The sequence below is a fragment of the Helicoverpa zea genome, chromosome 18, assembly GCF_022581195.2.
Source record: "Helicoverpa zea isolate HzStark_Cry1AcR chromosome 18, ilHelZeax1.1, whole genome shotgun sequence".
Taxonomy (NCBI): domain Eukaryota; kingdom Metazoa; phylum Arthropoda; class Insecta; order Lepidoptera; family Noctuidae; genus Helicoverpa; species Helicoverpa zea.
The window spans coordinates 6,624,122-6,644,947 of NC_061469.1; the positions used below are offsets into that span (position 1 = coordinate 6,624,122).

The 20,826-nt window shown below is 39.1% G+C and overlaps 1 protein-coding gene across 2 annotated transcripts in view; it reads left to right on the forward strand.

Moving 5' to 3' along the window:
* Nucleotides 1–20,215, forward strand: part of LOC124638951 (monocarboxylate transporter 3-like) — a 69,285-nt gene extending 49,070 nt beyond the window's left edge. The window contains exons 3-12 of one of the 2 annotated variants that reach the window (XM_047176126.1): nucleotides 1,337–1,509; nucleotides 3,003–3,153; nucleotides 13,176–13,294; nucleotides 16,099–16,266; nucleotides 17,220–17,379; nucleotides 17,742–17,892; nucleotides 18,142–18,273; nucleotides 18,343–18,517; nucleotides 18,598–18,750; nucleotides 18,829–20,215. In XM_047176126.1, coding sequence (XP_047032082.1) covers nucleotides 1,386–1,509; nucleotides 3,003–3,153; nucleotides 13,176–13,294; nucleotides 16,099–16,266; nucleotides 17,220–17,379; nucleotides 17,742–17,892; nucleotides 18,142–18,273; nucleotides 18,343–18,517; nucleotides 18,598–18,750; nucleotides 18,829–19,361 — 1,866 coding nt within the window. In that variant the 5' untranslated portion in view covers nucleotides 1,337–1,385 and the 3' untranslated portion in view covers nucleotides 19,362–20,215. The remainder of the gene's footprint in view (nucleotides 1–1,336; nucleotides 1,510–3,002; nucleotides 3,154–13,175; nucleotides 13,295–16,098; nucleotides 16,267–17,219; nucleotides 17,380–17,741; nucleotides 17,893–18,141; nucleotides 18,274–18,342; nucleotides 18,518–18,597; nucleotides 18,751–18,828) is intronic. The other variant, XM_047176127.1, reaches the window with a different exon arrangement.
* Nucleotides 20,216–20,826: the final 611 nt, after the last annotated feature.

Genomic DNA, 20,826 nt, shown 5'->3' on the forward strand with positions numbered 1-20,826 from the left:
CCGGAACCGCGTACGTGCGATGCCAACTTTATACCGACGTCTGCGCGTGTGACTTTTATTTCTAAAAAGGCTCTGTAACTGCCAACGTCCCAGTGATGAATTACTCAACAGCAAATGAAAGAAGAATATTTAATTTGAAAACCATTGTAAACACTCAGATAAAATAATTAATTTTGAGAACATTTGTCGACTTATTTACATTGTATTAAATGAAGATTACAAAATTAATTTTAGGCAAATTGAGAATGCAAATTAATTTAATGAATATTTTGAGTCAGTATCCAATTATTTGGAAAATAATTGTTTTGTTCGTATTTTTATTTGAAGCTATTGTATCAGAATCAAGGCTTACTAACGATGCAGCGATCATTAAAATAGCGAAGTGTTGTTCTTCAACCGTTGATTGGTCAAGTGCCTTGTCGATAATATTTTTAAAACGTGACCAGTATTACAATACAATAAGAAGATTCATTAAAGAAACACGTGTATATTGAATATGAAATCCGCTTTTTTGCGACGTAACATTGTTTTTAATTTTATAACCAGTTGGAGAAACCCAGCCTCATATGCTTACAGCCTATTCTTAATATTTATAAGTAACCGTAGTGTAACACATAGATAGAAAGGTAGATAAACAATATTTACGGATATATATAGGGATATAGAGATAATATTATTTATTTACTTTATTTATGAACAGGTAGTTCCTACCTATTCGTAAATAAACTTTTATGACCTGCGGACCGCGATGTGTTTTTAGTTTTTATATCTCTATGCAAATATTCCTGGTATGTATGTTAGTTTTACATATTGGTCTCTTCCGGCTTAGGCTCTATACGATATTTTCCCAGAATTATTTTTGCGTGACCCCAGCACTAATCTACTAACGGTGTACCTTCGCCCAAAACAATTAATCGATGTAATTAATCGATGTCAGAATTCGAAAGATTCATATCAATGTACCTTATCATCGATGGATGGTCAATCGATAAGTCCATTGATACCCTAAGGCCGGCAATACACATACCGCTTGAAGCAGTCAAGGGCGACAGCTTCAAGCTGTCGACTGCAGTGAACTCCAGAGTTCTATGGATGCACACACAGGAACCGCTCGAGCAGTTCTTGCAACTGATTCGGGCGGTCAACAGTTTGAAGCTGTTGCCCCTGACTGCTTCTAGCGGTCCGTGTATTACCGACCTTAGGGTGTCCTATTTACCATTTTTACCCACGACGGAACGGAGCAGGTATATGCGTTTAGGGTGAGAGATGTGCGTTTGTGTGTGCGTTTGTGCAAAGTAATATTTAAACAGGAGTTATAGTGTATTGATGTTTGCAGGTAGCGCGGGCGCGGGTGCGGGTGCGGGTGCGGGTGCCATGGCCGGCTGATGGAGCCGGGCTGGTGGTCGCCGTCGCCGTCGGCCTCGCCGCCGCCGCCGCCCCGCGCCCCGCCGCCGCGCTGCCGCTGCCGACAACCCTTCTCTACCAGCTATACTTGCTTGCCACATTATGGTATGTATGCTCATCTCAACTCGGTTATTAGAATATCGCTATCAAAATTAAAAGATGTGATCACTTTAGGGTTGTGTCCTGCACAAAATGATAGGGATACATTTTCTGTGCTTCTTTTAGGTGCGCAGTCTATTCACTTTAAAGTAGTTCAAATAGATACTTAGGTACTATCTTTCACTTAAAATAAGTAAACAGAATACGTAGATAAGTAGCTATTATAACACTATCTATTCCTTCACGTCATTTGAAGATCCCATAATCTGATATCCTACTTATTTATTCCATGTGTACAATTCTTCCTGGTCAAAACATTAATGCTGTTATCCCCATAAGCACACAAAAACATAAATCCTTAGTCTTTTTGTGAAGATTCACAATCTCCGCAGCATAAGCCAGGCAAGGAAAACACATAGTGACGGGAACACGTTGAAAAAACCCTCCCGAACTTATTTCTCGACAACAAACGGTCAACACAATTTTATTCTAACGAATGTATGGTTCCTCCGGCGGATGCGAAGCACTTAGCCGCCTCGCTACTTCTGCTATCCTTACATTTAAAAGATCTTTTTCGAGTTGTTTTGTCTCACAAAAAGATTTATGTTGAATATAGTAAAACGTCGCGTCGCAGCGAACTTAGGCCTCATTTACGGAGACTTTACTCTTTGGCACGTACACTTTTGACGATTCGAAGCACACAATCTAATTCCTTAGGGCAACGATAATTGAATAACTTTTGTCTGCCAATCATTGAGGCGGTATCTTTTGTGTAAAACCGTTTTAATTCAGACGGAAATAATAAAACAAAAGATCAATTTGCAGATTTTATTTTAAAACAGTTAAACGCTTTCGAACAAAATCTTTGGTTTGAATTTTAGCTGTGCTTCTAGACGTGGTTTTATTCTGAAGAGTAACATTTCCAAATATTTTCCTAACATCGTGAAACGGATTTAATAAAACATTTCCAACAATATTAGAGTAAGCGAATTTGGCTTTTATTTTTATTGCTAGTTTAATATTAACAATTTGTTACACTCGCCCGTACTAACCTCAGGCAATTTGTATCGAGTTCGCATAAACTGAGATTGTTAAGAGGTAAAGCGTCTTATAATAATACATTTATTACTATCGTTTCGATAAGCATTGTTTTATTTCTCTTTACTGTGTTTTTTGTTACTCAAACGTTGGTAAGACTTGCTTATTTTGCTTGGCAGTTTTATTTAAGAACTAAGTTTTTATTACAGTTCACTTTAACTTTCAGTACAAGTAGGTACACAAAACACACAATAAAACGTGTTTTACTTTGATATTCGAAAGTTTGGATAATTGGATAATTTTCACTCTTTCACGGTAAAATGGCTGTACAATTTGAAGACCCTGCAGACCTCGCGCATCGTTCCATGACTATGCGCGGAGTAGGTCCCTCTTGAAACCGATGAACGAGTAACTGTACTTAGATACAACTATCAGATGACTAATAAAGTCTTTACCAACAGATGGATGGCCAGACGGCGAAGAAGAATCGACGGGCGGTGCGTTGCGTGAACGCGAGTTGCGTTCTCTGCACCGCACCGTGCCCGCGCTGCGTCGCAGAGAGCTCGACACACGGGCCATCAAGCATCACTTCTACCCCGAGGGGGGATGGGGGTAAGTCATCATCCTCCCCTTATCCCGAATCGACGGGCGGTGCGTTGCGAGAGCGCGAACTGCGTTCTCTGCACCGCACCGTGCCTGCGCTGCGTCGCAAAGAGCTCGACACACGCGCCATCAAGCATCTCTTTGGTCATCTTGCTCCATATTTATTCATGGGATACGTTCTAAATTATTATCCAGATGGTAAGAGTATAAAAATGATCACGTTCAGGACTAGTCATGTGACACAGCTCAGGCCCGAGTCAAATAGTATACTTGGAAAAGTAAGGACCAGAGTTAACTACATACGATTAGGTAGGTATATTATAATACTGGTGATTCTGAATTCCTTTTCCAATTTCATTTCAACATTTTTCAGCTTTTTTACCCATAAAAAATAAAAATTGATGAAAAATAAACTGTCAATATTTTTATGGCGAATTGAACATTCAAATTAACAGCTGCTATAACGTCGCACATTAAAATGAAACAATCTTTAAATGAAATCCTACTATTACTCAATACCCATGTGTATGAGTTCCTCAACAATTAACTATTATAAATAAAAAATCCAGCTTATTAGCCGCATATATCGGGTGTGTCGTTCACAATCACATTAAATTCTATCGCATATACTTTATGATATTCTATGGCGAATTGTAAAAAAAATAACCTAATCCATTCAGTGGTTTAGCCACAGGAGTCATTTTTCGTTTTTATAATTTACAACATCATGTGTAAAGCAGAGATAAAGTTAGGAGTATCGAATGTTTTGAACAGTTGACAGCTGTCAGTTTTCAAGGAAGAATAGGCATGATGACAGTAATCAAAAATCATTAAAATAATATATTTATTAAATTAAACTTGAAGCTTGGAATATAAAACGCGCATTGGTTTCTTTATTAATAATGTGATTAATATGTATTTTTATAAAATAAAATTACGAAATAAGGCAATCCGCCATGATATCTTGAACACCAATCAGAGCTCGTGACGTCATTTCTCAAAACAACTCGCGCGAAAGCGCGCGAACGTCACATTTCGTTATTGTGAACTTCCACTGCGATCTTTGTTTTTAATTAATTAATTGTTTATAACACGAGTTATGGAGCCCGGATTTATCAAGGCAAACAGCGCTAATTTGCCTAGAATTGATATCATAATGCTGGGAAAGTTTTTGGCATCAAATAAAGATTTTTGTTCAGCTGAATTTAGAAATGTTAAAACTTCCATGTAAGTATACTAGTTTAATTAAAAAACAATGAGAGATGAAACCTAACCTCGAAATAGTTATTTACATTATAAACTATGCTAGAATCTAGAGAACTATGTAATAACTTACATCAAAGTGATCTTCACAAAAATAAAGTTGTACCCTGGGCAATATTGCTTTTGAATCTCGCCTTGCAAGTTTAAGCCACTTGTTTCGTATTTTTTTATTGTGAGGAACGTACACAAATAACTCATCAGGAGTTGTTTTGGATGTGTTCTTACACTGGGGGACCCCACAACACCTATGCCCTTTCGAATTCATATTTAATAACACAAAAAACTTAATTATTGCACGAGCGTTGTTTACTTGCGTCTTGTAATTTCAGTTGTGACGTCACAAGTGACGACATGACACTGACAAGCGTTTTCGCGCCGGATTCAAAGTGGACAGAGGGATTCTCGCCACAGAGTGTCTTTGGTTAGCACGTGTGCCTAGAATTTTCAGCTGTTTTAAGTGTTTTGGTGAACTTTTGTGACTTAGTTTTGTGTTTGTGTGTTGTCTTTTTGTTTGTTACCAGTGGTGTGTTGTTATTTCGGTAACTAACCAGTTTTTTACAAGCATAATGGATCAAAATAAACCCCCCGATCCCGATCCTCCCGACATCTCTGCATATGCTCCACTTTCCCCCAACTATCCGCTTTCCCAACTCGCTGATGTTGCTTGCAGCATCGCGGACTCCCAGACCCTATCAACCTCGAATACCAGGAAACGCTCCGGAGATGATGCCAACATTGGCGTGTCAACCCCGCCATCAAAACAACAAAGAAACCTAGTTGGCCGCAGCAGGTACTCTGCTACTGATAAGGCACCTTTTATCGTTCATGTCTCTCGATTGGAGCCCCAGCCTAACGCCGGTACCTCTCTACACCCTGTTACTTTCGGAATATTCCTACAAAAACATAACATTACCAATGTTGTCCGTGATGGTGTTAAAAAAGTTGGTAGGAACCGTGTGTCTGTAGAGTTTAAATCCCCTCAGGATGCAAACTCATTTATTATCAACAGCATTTTACATAAGAACTGCTATGTTGCCTCTATCCCCACTTTTAATATAACTAGGATGGGTGTTGTGACTGGTGTTCCCACAGATTTAAATGAAGAGGAAGCCCAAAAATACTTGCAGGTCCCTTCAGGTTGTGGTGAAATCCTGAAAGTTCGTCGCATAAGCAGGAAAGTAGTTATTGATGGAGTGACTGTATTCAAGGCAACAGAGACATGTGTACTTACCTTTGATGGCCAAGTATTACCTCAAAGAGTATTTTGTTGTTACACCTCCCTTCCGGTTCAGCAATATGTTTATCCCACCATCCAGTGCCGTAAGTGCTGCAGGTTTGGTCATGTGGAACTAGTGTGTCGGTCCAAGCCTCGCTGCAGTAAGTGCGGCCATGATCACCCTGGTGATGGTTGCAGCACTTCTGAGGCGGAGGCATTCTGTGTGCTCTGCTCGGGGAATCATTTTGCAAATAGCAAATCATGCCCCGAGTTGGGTAGACAGAAGGCCATTAAGACGGTTATGGCTGAGAAGTCCCTTTCATATGCTGAAGCTAGCAAATCTGTCCCACTTACTTCTCGCAATTATGCTAATGCTGCAAAAGCTATTCCCGTCCCCACTCAGTCATACCGCAAAACTGTTTTCCTTAAGCCAAAGACCCATGCCCCTCTATCTCCCTCTTATGATAAAGCTGCCCATCAGCAGATTATTAACTCCCCTGCACCTTCACAGCCTGATGGCTGCGCTCTGAATAACCCATTCATTGATAGTAATGTTTCCTCAATAATAGATATACTTATTAAACTTCTTTCTACAATTCTATCCACCAATAATACCCAATTACCGTCCAACGTTGCCTACCAACTAACTAACCTTTTATCAAATATTAGAAATGGCGCCTCGCCAAGTATTCCTTCAATGGAATGTGAGGAGCGTGTGGCATAAAAAGCACGACCTCATATTCCTCCTCAATAAATTCAAGCCTCTGGCTTGCTCTGTAGCTGAGACTTGGCTCACCCCGAGTCTCAGTTTTAATATACCACTATTTAATATTCTCAGATGTGACAGATCTGATGGCTATGGAGGGTCGGCTCTCCTTGTTAATAATCGTGTCCCCCTCTCCACCTTGACTCTTCCGGTTCTGGATGGTGATATGAATATAGTTGCGTGTAGAATTGAGGGTATCACTGTTTTATCCGTGTATATTTCCCACCCTCAGCGTAGGTTTTTAACCACCATTAGGGACATTTTGAATAACATAGTGGGACCTGTGCTCGTCATGGGTGACTTCAACTGTCACCACTTTAGATGGGGTTCCAATCGTTGTGATTCGTTTGGGGAAGGTTTAGTAGAAATCTTGGATGATTTTGACCTTTGCATCTTAAATGATGGTAGCCCTACTCGTAGATCCCTTCCAGGACAGCAAAAGAGTTGTGTAGACCTCACATTCTGTTCAGTAGAGTTGGCGGCATCAATTCATTGGGAATGTACTACTCTGACGCATGGTAGCGACCATTACCCCATTGTTGTAACTTTAATTAATAAAACCTTTTTAGAGAAAACGTCTCCTCCACTATTGAAGTACAACTTGTCCAAACCTGATTGGTCGAGGTTTGCATCTTTACTGGAGGAGAAAATTAGTATGCTTCCAAATTTAACTTCAAGTTTTCAAGATTCTTCTGGTCACTGCCATGCTAAGAGCTGCTACGATGGCTTTATCTCGGCCATTACCTCAAGCGCAGACTCTACCTTTCCGTTGCGCAACTGTGCCAGAAATAAAATCCCGTCACCCCCGTGGTGGGATCAAGAATGCACATCGGTTATTAAAGAAAGAAAAGAGGCCGAAAAACAGTACAATGATGCGATGAATAGCGACAATCTTATACGGTACAGACGAGTGTTAGCTCAATCTCGGCGGCTTCTTCGCAAGAAGAAACGCCGCGGTTGGGTTAAGTTTTGCACTTCTCTATCCCCTTCCACTCCCATTTCAGCAGTTTGGAAGAGCATTAATCGTTTCAGGCGAGGCTGCTCCCCATCTATCTCTTCCCCTATCTCGAGAGAAACTGCTGAATCCTTTTTTGACAAAATAGCTCCAGCCTATGTTCCTTCTTCCTCAGAACTTCTGCTCCCGCCTGTAAATATTGTGGATGATCCTATGAATGAACCATTTTCGTTAGAGGAACTTGATACGGTATTACGTCATGTTAGGGATTCCGCCCCAGGCATAGACGGCATACCGTACTCATTTGCAGTTCATTTTGGTTTTGAAGCAAAAAAATATTTTTTAGGAATAATAAATTATTGCTATCAATTTGGTTGGGTTCCTGAACAGTGGAAAGCTCAGATAGTAATTCCCCTTTTGAAGCCCGGCAAGACTGCTGATGATCCGAATGGCCTTAGACCAATTGCTTTGTCCTCAGTGTTGGCCAAGATATTGGAACATTTAATTAAAAATAGACTTGAGTGGTTGGTGGAGTCTAGGGATCTACTGCCGAGTAGTCAGTTTGGCTTTAGAAAGGGGCTTAGCACCATGGACAGTGTGGCAATTTTGGTTACTGATATCCGTACAGCCTTTTCCAAAAATGAATCCGCTGTAGCCACTTTCCTTGACATCTCTTCCGCATACGACAGCGTCCTTCTTCCAGTTCTCAGGCAAAAATTGCAACAGCTGAGGATTCCGGGTAAGATGGTACAATGTATATGCGCACTCCTCATGTCTCGCTCTTTGATGCTCAGAGTGCAGGGGGAGGTATTTGAGGTGAGACAGACGTGGAAGGGCCTTCCCCAAGGCTCAGTTCTAAGCCCCCTACTATACAACCTGTATACAGCAGACATTGGCTCCTGCCTTAATGCTGACTGCCACCTTTTACAATACGCTGACGATCTAGTGTTGTATGTAGTTAATCCATCTATTACGGACGCTGCCTCATCTCTCTGTCTCTCCCTGGACTCTCTGCACACATGGCTTTTGGACCATGGTCTCTCGTTATCCGCCCCAAAAAGCTCGGTAGTGATTTTTTCCCGAAAACGACTGATCCCTCAGGTCTCAGTTAACATTCAAGGACAAGATATTCCCATAGGTAACAAATCAAAATTTTTAGGCGTTTTCTTAGACTCAAAATTATCCGGGATTCACCACTTTAATTATTTGATCAAAAGATGCGAAAGAGCAATCTCCATCCTAAAAGCTCTCGCTGGTGTCTGGTGGGGGGCCCATCTCTTCACTATGAAACTGGTCTACAATGCCTTAGTCCGCAGTATCCTGGACTATGGGTCACACTTGGTGATTCCAAGCAACAAAGGTGCCTTGGCCGGTTTAGATAGGATTCAGTCTCAATGCCTTCGAATCATCTCAGGTTGCATGAAGTCGTCGCCTATTAACGCCTTGCAGGTCGAATGCGCTGAACCTCCTTTAGCCCTGAGACGTCAGTACCTCGCTTCCCGTTTCCTATCCAGGGTTATTCCCAAGTCATCTCACCCCCTCATCCCAAAACTCAGAGAGCTTGACACTCTTTGTCACAGCTCCAAATATTGGGAACACAAAGAAATCCCCCTATTCCTAAAAGCATATCGGTTTTTTCAAAATTTAGAATCCCCCATTGCTCCACATCCCAGACTTCCTTTATTTAATTACCCTTATGAAGTACTTTGCTTCTCCCCTAAAATATTCTATAACATTGGCATATCCAAAAACTCCCCATCTGCAAATTCGGCCTTTAATGCGGTTTTGGGTGAACGATGGATTGGGTTTCAAAAGTTCTTCACGGATGCTTCCAAATCAAATGGTGGCTGTACTGGAGCCGCGGTTTACTATCAGAACTCTAAAATAATTTTGAAATTCAGATGTCCGAAGGAGTCTTCAGTATTTACAGGCGAGTGTGTGGCACTATTGGAAGCTTGTCGTTTTATAGAGTCCCATGAGATTAGCTGTGGAGTTATCTTTACTGACTCCCTTAGCTGTCTCCAAGCCATATCCCAGAATCCCTTTAGAACTAAACTCCATTGTCCTATTGTCCTGGATATTAAAAAGTCCCTTTTCTCCTGCACTAGGCAAGAGAAAGAAGTACACTTAGTCTGGATCCCTAGCCACTGCGGTATAGCGGGCAATGAATGTGCCGATGCATTGGCCAAAGATGCGTGTTCATCTGAGTCCGCTGATCTTGTACACTTCTCCCTTCAAGGGCATGACCTGCTAAACCTCCCTAAATTGAGTCTTGAGACCTCGTGGCAGGAATGGTGGAACATCTCAGGCAAAAGGAAGGGTAGCTCTTATTTCGCCATTCAACCGGTTGTAAAACCAAAACCGTGGTTTTCAAATTTCAAAAGATACCCTAAACGGGTAATTTCAGTCATGTGCAGAATTCGGTTAGGTCACTGCTGTACACCGGTCTTTCTGCGCAAAATTCGGGTGCAGGATTCATCCCTCTGCGAGTGTGGACTGGATGAAGGTACCCTGGACCATATATTTTTTGACTGTCCTATCAACTCATCCTTTGATTTATATGGTCGTCTCCAAAAACTTAAAATTCCTCTCCCGACTAACTTCCGTTCCCTCCTATCCCACTCCTGTCCAGAACTGCTCCAGATGCTGTTGATGTTCATTAATCAAAACAATATTAAATTATAAATTGTGGCCTATATTTAGGCCACAGTTTGTATGGTTGTGGTATATATTATATGTTATGTGTTACTAACATTTTGTTGTTGTTTTTATATATGTAAATATATTTCTGTTTGTTTCAGTGCCGTCCTACTAACACATTAAGTTACACAAGATCGGCCACAGCACCATCTTAAATCAATATATATATATTTTTAAATTTATTTTAATTAAAAGCACTTCTTGCTTCTCATCCCACTTGTCATTGGCAGAATCGTCGAAATTGACATCGACACGGATTGCCATATACAAAAATAGAATAGAATAGAAAGTGGACAGAGAAAAATGCAATTATTTGATAAAAAAACTTCGCATTTTCTTAAAATTAATGATTTTTCATATAAAATAGACGTATACCTACATCATACAAAGGAATTTAAAAATTTGTCATCATGCCTATTACAGTTGTTTGTAATGACTGACTTTTATATGGTGTTCTAATTTTCGCACATTTTTATTCTATTTACTTTGTTTGAAAAATTCATTTTTTTATTTTTACGTATTTTTCTTTTTTCTTTGTCTTAATGGACATATATTAACCAGTATATTAACGCATTTCATTTAATGTGATTATGAACGACACACCCGATATAATAAACTAGTAAAACTAAAAGTTATGCATGATAATGCTCTCGAGCACTCTCCATGGCGCTAGTCAGGTTACTGAAAGTTGGGCTTCAGAGCTCGTGGTCAACTCGATTAACTTCAGTTGGAGTTGCTCAGCTCACAAGAGAGGCTTGCGTTCATACACGATGGAAAAAGCGGCCAACAAAACCTTAATCTACGTTTAATTTTTTAAAGTTTGGAGTCACACTAATGGGGTGGTTTTTATTGTAAAGTTACTAAAGCATGAAAATAGTGAGAATCGTATTTATTTGGAGGAACGTTTAATTAAAATTCACACAGTTAGTTAAGGGTTTTTCAAATCATTTAAATGAAGTTAAATATGGTCAGTTTGGTTTTCAAGGTTTGTCTGGACTTTCAAAATAAAAATAAATATTTAGTTTTGTATTCTCTTGGTGCACAACAGAATAAAACCAAGCAAGGTAGGGCAACAACTATCTATCTACCATGAATTCTGAAAATTGTTCGATGAAGAACTCGGTGTAAAAAGAAATTCGATAGCTGGCAGCTATAAAATTCTGCGCCGCCGGTAACCATGTTCATCAAACAAACTTTTGAAACATCACGAGTAAGTGCCTACTGTTTTATTACTTTTTTCAGCTCTCTGTACTATAAAATTCTTCCATCAATGTTGCCTATCAATCACTTTTGAACCGAAATAAATTGTGAAGTCAGATGTCACTGAAGCAGAGAAAAGCGTTAATAACAGGTTTTATTTTTGGTCGTTTCCAACAATAATGAATGGTAATATAATAGTACCTAAGTATCTGCAAATTAGTTGGATTACTTCCTCTTTCACGTAACACTCTTTCACATACATTTATGAGTATTTAAAATTAAACGATAATTTTGTTCAGCCACAACTAAGCCCGACTAAAATTGCCCTGTAATATGGAGAAAATAAAAATCTAAAAATCATCATAGTATACAGACCATTGTATCTCGAACACATAATTAAACCTGCAGAATACGGCATTAACGTACCAAAAGCTACGATTAATCTAAGTCCGTTGGGATTCACATCCCAATACGAAACATCAGTTAAGGATTCTGAATTATTTCTGTTCGCTGCATTAGCAAGTTTATTTTCTCCCAGAATACAATATATAAATATACCTACCTTGTGAAAATTTGAATGAATCATTCATGTTATCTAATCATTGTTATTCGTGAAGGTATCATGCTTTGCTATTGTTTCATAACATGCTTTTATGAGCAGCTCTTCTTTTAAATACAATAGGTATGTAACTATCATTACACATTTCAATAGATTTTTTAGTTGTATATCTATTAGATTTTCTACTTATTTAAGACTACTGTCCTATGGCTGAAATAATGATGACGATATGTTAAATAGACGACTGAAAACAACACAGGTCTTCAGAAAATGTCTTCTTAATTTTTTTTTGCATTAATACACTAATGTATTATTTTACTAAGATTGAAACAGTAACTATGATACTCAGCTCTTTCCACCATCAGTTTGAAACAAGTTTATCCAGACAAGATAAATGTCCAGTCAGCAGGGAATTTACGAATCTGATAGGGACATAAAGCAACCATCTCATCGGCCGATCAACGAATTTATGTATCGTTTATTGACGGCGTGTCGGCTTTTAATGGAGGCTGCCTCTGACGATGACAGCTCCAATCCTCACTCATACATGTTAATAAGTTTTAATTCCTGAAATTTTGCTTCCGAATTATATGTTTTTTGAAACGAATAGCTAAAATAATGGAATTGGAAGACCAATCTGTTTTTATAATTGCCTGTGATCTGGTCTGAAATTATAGTAACAAGTACTTATTCGTTGAAATTATTTTAGCGTCCATAAAAATAGCAGCCTTTTACAACCCTTTGTCGGATTTGTGTATTGAGAACGTCCGAGACATGACAAAAAAAGGTTTTCATACAAGGAAATTGAATGCTACACTTTTTGAGTGAACGCTACATTGAAAAATCTCTTTTTACCCATATCCACATCTGTTTGGATGTCATTGAAAAGCTCTTTCAAACGGCACATTGAATGAAATAAGAAAATCATATTCCTAAAATCATATTCCACGAATTTTAATAAGAAATGTGTTCATGATTTAGGTCCGTATTTACATAATATATGTGACGTAAATAACGAGGAGCTAGGTGAGCCCCCAGAGTGTCCCGCTTTTAAGGTAGTAACGAGTATATTAATAATTCACAGTACTAATTGCTGTAATAGAGGTAAGCCTTAAAATACGGATTACTGCGTTAACTTCCTGCAGACTTACCAGAGCTTCGCCGCGAGAATTATACTGCGGCGAAATAATCGTACCGATTTAATTACGTGGCGGGCCTCGCACGCGCCGCCTCATGCCACTGTGATACGCTAGAATTAAGACGTGATTTACATGCATGACGGCAATCTTGCTGCCTACATCGGTAATCTATTTTCGGTGTGAGTTAGTGTGCGTAATAGAAAGTGACCCGTTTAATTTGGGCTTGTTCGCAGATGGATCGTTTGCGGGGCCGCATTCCTGGCCCATCTCCTGTCCACCGGGCTGCAGCTAGCCTACGGAGCACTTCACGTCTACGCCCTGAGACACCTTGGACCTTCTGCTGATCATGCTGGTATGTAACAGAACATAATCCCTATAGACTTTTTTTCTAATATGTATAATGTATTAGTCTACTTTTGGCAAAGTCACACAGAAAGTTTTTTTTGTTATTTACGTTGTTATTGTCTGTCTGTACGCTGGCTTCTATAAAATCCAATTGTGCGTATAATAAGAGGAAATTCGTTTGCATTAGGATTGTATATTATTATGAGAAATGACAAATAATAAATAAAGTAAGGACGAGGAAACGACAATACCTCTTGTATGTCATAACTGAATGTAAGATTGAGGAAGAAAATAATTTTGAATGCGTAGCCGAGGCCGACGAGGGACTCACCGTGGAAAAGTAATCTATCTACGGCAACCCTCCGGATATAATACTTAAATAAACAGACAACGACGAAAAAATATTTACGACGCAATATGAAAGCGTTACAGCCGAAATAAACGAGTACACTTTCACAACTTTTAATTAGGTACTATAATTTCGTAAACTTCCTCCTATTTAATGAAGAGTCTCATCTGTTCGCTTATTACAACTTCGTAAGACCTGTTGGCATTTGTAACATTTTCCTGATGCTTTTTAGCTGTAATTTACGCGAACAAAGCCTAAATAAAGACAGTGTTTTGACAACTACAATTTAATATTGGTTATTAAGTAAATGAACTTTCTTAGTCTGCGGTATTTGTGGACCTGGTTGATTTATTGAATTAATTTTCCAAGATTCACGTCTGGGGTTGAATATTAAGAGGCAGAAGTATGAGCGAGGTCTTCGTTGTCAGCGGAGGGGCGGGGCGGGGGACATAACTCTGTCAGGTTCGCCATTCGAGCCACGTTCAAATTGGAATTTTGCGAAGTTAACGAGTTGAGGTAGAGTTGGCGACCTCACGATATCGACCAATGCACTTTTTAAAATGACTGAGCTCATTTAATTAATTATCTACAGTAAAACAATAAAACCGAATCTCGGTAACCCCAAACCGCATGATCCCGATTAAAATTAAAACGTTAATTAACTTTAATCCAATCTTATGCCGCGAATAATTAAAATGTAATAAACAACAGAGTCAGAGCAAGTTATTATGAATCGACACAATTTTATAATCCCTTGTATCCTAAAGGCTAATTTAATTATGTCGGCCTTAGCGTCGTCCGACAATCCTTCGTACTTGGCCGAATAGAATACGTACGACAATATTTATAACGGACCGACCATTTGCTTCGGGATAATCGTGTTAAGTGAAACCGGGGAAAGAAGGGAAGATGGGGGTATTTCCCAAATTACCACTGTCTTCCCTACTAATGAGTTCCACGTCGCCCGCACTATCTTAGCCTAACCAATTAAATTAACCAAAATAAGAATTTATCTGCATCCGTCTGCATAGAACATGATATTCTGCTGGCAATACAATAGCACTATTGTTTGTCATCATGGTGCTTATCTGAAAACGTAATGACGTGACCTAATGACTCATCTCATTACCATAGGCTGTGTTTATATTTAACTAACGTGATTTGCGATTGAGTTGAACATATCTACCTATGCATACTACAATCCAATCAGTGCTTTAATACGAATTCTTTGTTTATCTGCTGAATATTATCTAAATGTGTGTTTGTTGACAAAGGTATGTAGTATGGAATATCCTCGGGACAGGGTTTTATCACTCAGATAAAAAACGTATATACGTCCATCTTTGTCGGGATAGAACCCGACATCGATATAACGTCGGCCAGTCCCTAAGGAGTTGGGTCACAAAATGTAGAACGACTCCACACACATAAAATAAAATAAATGCTGAAAAATCTATCCTTAACACACGAGATTTACAACATGATCCGTTGGGACGATAGGAATGTATGAATAAATAGAAATAACAAAAACAATTGCAAAACAAACAAAAATTCAAACATCTAACAATATATAACAGCCGTTATCTAAAATGAACTACATGTAACTGATAACCTTTCAATTTAACAAAAATCAAGCTGAAAGTTACATGATGTTCTCAATAGCGGATAAAAAACGTTGTCAACACAATTTGTCCCGATTACTTTCCCGTGGGACACAGGGGCGATCAACTGAGCCGTTAATTCTCATGTCGAAAAGCGATTTGACACTTTGTTTGATAAAAGTGATCAAACCCGTTTTTGGCTGTGCGAATAAACAGCTAAAACAAAGTAAGCCCTGAGTGCCGCGTTTAAAGTCCGGCGTTTCCCAAATTACAGTGCTCCAACTTGTAAAATCAACACTTAATGTTTATGTTTCCGTGCTAATATCGGGCGAAATATAACATGGAATACGCGTGATTAATCTATTCCTGAAAGTTGTCTAATTCCCTCACATAGCAAGTATGGCCGCAAAACTTTAATCCAGCAAATTTGAATTGAAACGTGGCGCGTTGGTCCCTCGTCAACGAGAGTGCTGAAACCTCGCCAAACTACGAAAAGGTCAACGGGAAATGTATGAATCTCGCAATATTGGACGGAGCTTTTTAAAAATAAACATAACTAATATTTATAGCGCTCACACTACTGAGTCTTTTTACAAAACCAATACACATGGAGAAATAGACATGGACCCCATCTGACAAATGTAGAATATTTATTTTGTTGAATACTGGGCAGGTATTTACATTTGTTTTGAACTGTTTGGCTACTGACTTTTTTTTATTTACACTTCTTTGTTAAAACTATTCATATAGGGTAAATACCTACGTATTATCAGCAAAATGCTCGTTGTCATGTTTTTCATGGAAAATGGATCGGCGCTCCATACTCCCCCGAGTGTCTACATGAGATAATTTGTTCATCAGTTTGGGCCGGCGCGATATGCGTGGGAGTGTCCCGCGCCGCGGGGGCCTTCGCAGCAGGTCGGAGGAGGTCCCCACGCCTCGTCGCCCTCCTCGGAGGACTACTACTCCCCCTAGCTTGCCTCTTCACTTCATTCGCTACACAACTTCATCAGACATTGCTTAGTTACGGTAAGTTTTAGACAAATTATTGTTTACATTACGTATGTCAAAAAAATACAAAGTATTAGCTTTTTAATATTAAAACATTGTTAATTAAGCAGTAGCTAACTCATTATTGAAACATGAGCAAGTTTCACAGAACCGGTATAAAAACTTTTCAATTTTCGAATTCAAAGGAAGTTAATTTCCTGTGAAACCTTTTGAAAACAAAAGTGCAAAGCTAAGTTCTGTATAAAACGCGTGTTCAGTTCAATAAGTTATCCTTTCCACACAGTGCGGGCTACCCGGCGTATTGAATCAAGCTCGCTTGTTAGTTTTGCTCACTATCCGGGGATGCTAGCTAAGCATCATATCGTTACCATACGTATCTGCTTGCTAGAGGGTTTAAATATATTTTTATTCAAATCACCGTTTTATTTGCAACGGGTATTCTGGAATACGAAACTCAAATTGTGTGAAGATGCTGTATTTTAACATCAGAAAATGTGGTCTTCTTAGTATAAGACTTGAAGTATCTGTACCTGTTTTTGAGAGACGGTCTCGCTAATTATGGCTGCTAATGTTTGTTACAACGGCAGATAAGCAAAGAAAAGGAAAAATGCACAAATAAAAATAAAATGAAGGAGGGTTCCTTCATTTTATTTTAAAATATGATTCAAGAAAATTCGTAATATTTTCTCCAAGCTCTAGTGATACGTTTCTCCCAAAAGTCAGTATTAATAGAATCGTGAATGATATGCTTGGCCTATGGTGGATTACCCCATATTATATGGCATTCAAGATCACGACCCGTAAAATTGAAGGTTACTGAAAAAGATTAGTTATTCAATAGATACGAGGCTTTATCGAAAAAAATAAAAATATGACGTGAATGTGCTTAGATTTATCTTAGCAAAAATGTATATTGAAAATGCCTAAACTCCTTTTGATTACATAAAATGAAAGTGGTATATTCCAACTAGGTGTGGTGCTGGGAGTAGGCTGTGGGTTCGTACGTGAATCCGCTGGCCTAGTACTAGGTGCCTACTTCAGGAGACGGAGACAGTTCGTAGAACTGGTAGCTCATGCTGGAGGAGGGGTGGGAATCGCTCTCTTCAGCGTGGCCTACAAGGAAGCCGTCGGGTAAGTCATAAAACATTCTCAAACCTTCAAAAGTCTTACAAATAACTTTCTTATTGAGAAATCTATGTCAATGTGCCAGATTGAAAAATCCAATTATGGGTTAAAGAAAGAATCCATTGAAGTATTCTAATAAAATTTTATTACGAAATTGCCGAACATTATAATTTTGTTCGGATATAAAGTTTAACGACGTAATAACACGATATTAAAAAAGAGTAATGATCATAAATGAATCCGTTCAAAGAATTCAAATCCATTTATTTTTAGGTCCTTCAACTATTGCAAAACTGATGATAAATTAACCATATTTAAAAACAGTAAGGTGCTAAAACAGAGTAATAACCGTGTGGTATTTCTATCAGGAAACTAGGTTGGCGTTTAGGCTTGCAGGCAGTGACGGGTGTGCTGGTGCTAGCTTTCTTCCTGAGCGCCGTGTATCGCAGCGCCTCGCTGTACCACCCACAGCGACGCGCCATCCTTCACCTCAAGAACCAGCGACGAAAGGTAAGGCCGGTAAGACTCCAACTTTTAAGTTATTCAATCAACGCACTGATTCACATCTCCAACAAATTGTTTCCTCTCCATTTCGTTCCCAGAAAATTTAACGCTAATTTGTTTAAGCTACATTTTCAATTCGACATCCTTTTCCCAACTTTGCTTTTATCATTTCTCTTGCTTGAATTATTATTAACTAATTTAACGTTTTCATTACAAAGTTTAATTGATTAAAACAGTAAATAAACTCGTTTGTATTTATAATAGGTTAAGGAAAAGAAAGGCCTAAAGAGAGGACCAATCTTCGATTTAAGCCCTCTCCAATCTCGACCGGCGAAAGTTTTGTTGCTGGCCGCCGGATTAGCTGCTTTTGGACTTTACACTCCCGTCTTTTTTTTGGTAAGTCTAATTGCTAAAGTTGGTAAATCAAAAGTTTCGTGATTAATATTAATATTTGTTTTCTGGTAGGCTTTACAAGGTTTTCAAGAGGGCTTAGAAGAGAGTGCTCTGGTGTTACTGCAAACGTTTCTGGGGTTCGCTGCGGTGCTCGGCTGCGCCGGCTTCGGGCTCGTGCTGGTGCGCCCGTCAGCGCAGTGCCTCGTCTCCAAGCAATATCTTTGTCAAACGGCTATGGTCGGAATAGGTAAATATACTAGGTTCACATTAAACTCTTGTAAACTAATATGCCTGTATTTCAGAAGTCAAAAGGAAAAATGTTTTCAGGTATTTCAATGCTCGCTCTGAGCAGCGTAGAAGGCTATCATGGTTACGTGCTGTTTGCCTGGATGTACGGTCTATGTTTAGGAGGATTTTTATATTCGATAAAGATGCTCACAATGGAACGTGTTCGAGGCCGACATTTTACAAGAGTTTGGGGTAAGAATATTATGTATATGCTCTATTTATTTATTTTATTTTTCAAAGAGCTTTGTTAAAAGAATTTTGTTTAAACAGGGTTTGTGCAAGGTGCTGAAGCTATCCCGGTTATGGTAGGTGTACCAGTAACAGGCTACATCAACCAACAAGTGCCAAGAGCAGGCTTCTATTTCTCGTCAGCGGCTACGTTAGCGGGCGCAATGCTGCTGTTCTTCGTTGGGTTTTCGAAGCGGGAGCCGGATCCGCCTCCGCCGGCGCCGGCACCCACCATAGTGGAGGCATGTCCTTGTGTGACGCCTCCGCCTCGCTGCGAGCCGGCGTGGTGCGCTTGTAGTGCGGGCGGTGCCACTGCGTACTGCGCCTGGCCTGGGCCTACTTGCGGCTCGCGTTTGCCGAAGTCTCTGTCATATGCAGCGCCCCTGGATCGCGCGTGCTGCTCGGCCGCGCACTGCCCGGACTGCTACCGACGCGCGCCGCCTCTGAGGCCATCACGCAGCGTGCCCGAAGGCCTCGCGTCGCGCGGCGCCATGTGGACGCGCGGGGGCTCGTGCCGCCCCGCCTGCCGCCGCCGCGAGCATCACCTCATAGAACAAATCACTACATCCGTATGATAATAACTTCGCGGCAATTCGCACAGGTCTCGATATCCGCGAATGTTTAGTGAATTTGAAGGAATTGTGTAAATAAATCGTTTCAGTAGTAAATTACGTACCTATCTTCTAATTGAAGTGAAAGTTGAAGTGCTAGCGTTATCGAAAAAGCAATAAACTGATATAAATAAATTAACAGCAAATTCTATTACAGCCAAACCAGTGAACTAAAAAACCTTTTGTTGTTTATTCACATTGTGTACAATAAACATTTTTATTATTTTCGAAACAGTGTAATATCTATAGAGCCGGCCTAACATTGGGTCCTAACCGTGTTTGCTAGTAAACCAACAACCCAAATACACCTCCATCAACAAACAAGAGAGTAGAATGTTAACTGTAAAAATAAAATAGCTAATTTTTCCTACTTCTTAAAGTACTCGTGGGACCTTTGTCGTAGTTAAATATTCATATTTTATAATGTAGAACCGTCACTTTTGAATCATCAATTCTTCAATCTCTGTGTCATAATTACCGATCTATTTTAACAGAAGCTATATTGATAATAAACATTTTATTGTGTTCCTCTCAGTAAAAGATTAATCTGAATGATGAATCACATAAAACATACAAATGACAACCTGTATGTATGTATTGTATAAATCAATAGTCTGTTTGTTGAAAACAAAGTCAATTTTAGCGATCATATTACGACTGTTTTAAGGAGACGAGTTAGATAGTTCTGTTCTATTATTGTTACGAGTATTGTTTAGATGTAATAATTATATTTTGTCGTTACAAGATTTGTTGTTTTTGTATACCAAAGTGTGATTACAGTTTTGGTGATAAATAAAATATAAGAGTTTAGAATACTACTGTCTACTTTTATTACGTATTCCGCTCGTGTTTTCCCTCATAATTTTATTTAGGTTAAATGAGAAGGTTAAAAGGTACCCGTGTTTGCATTATTTACATATTTACCTACAAAAAAGTTTTATTGAACAGCCCAAAAATAAAATTAAACTGCTCCTTGTTTTACGTACGAATAAAATTAAGGTTGCCTTTTCACAAACGTTTATTGAATTTTGAGCGTTGTATTTTTTTTTTTGCATTTATGAGAAACTTATTGTTTAATAATGTGATCCAAAAATAAAGATAAGAATGCACAGTTTCTTTAGGATACACCAAAATTGCTGCTAAATCTAATAACATTTGTAAACCGATTTCGATCATTTTATTAATTGGAACGGCAGTACCAAAGTGAGTATAGCTAAGTAGGATTAGGATTACGCCAATGCAGAATTTGATTTGCAGCTTCGTACGAGTATGTTTCTTAATAGATCTGTATTCCATCCTCAGATATCTTCTCAGTATCCTCAGATACTCGGAAGTTTCTAACTAATGAGAAATCGCTAGTTAATAGATTTTCAAAACATATAGTTTAGACTTTAGACATCACTCATAGTTGTAAGACTAGGTATCCTTG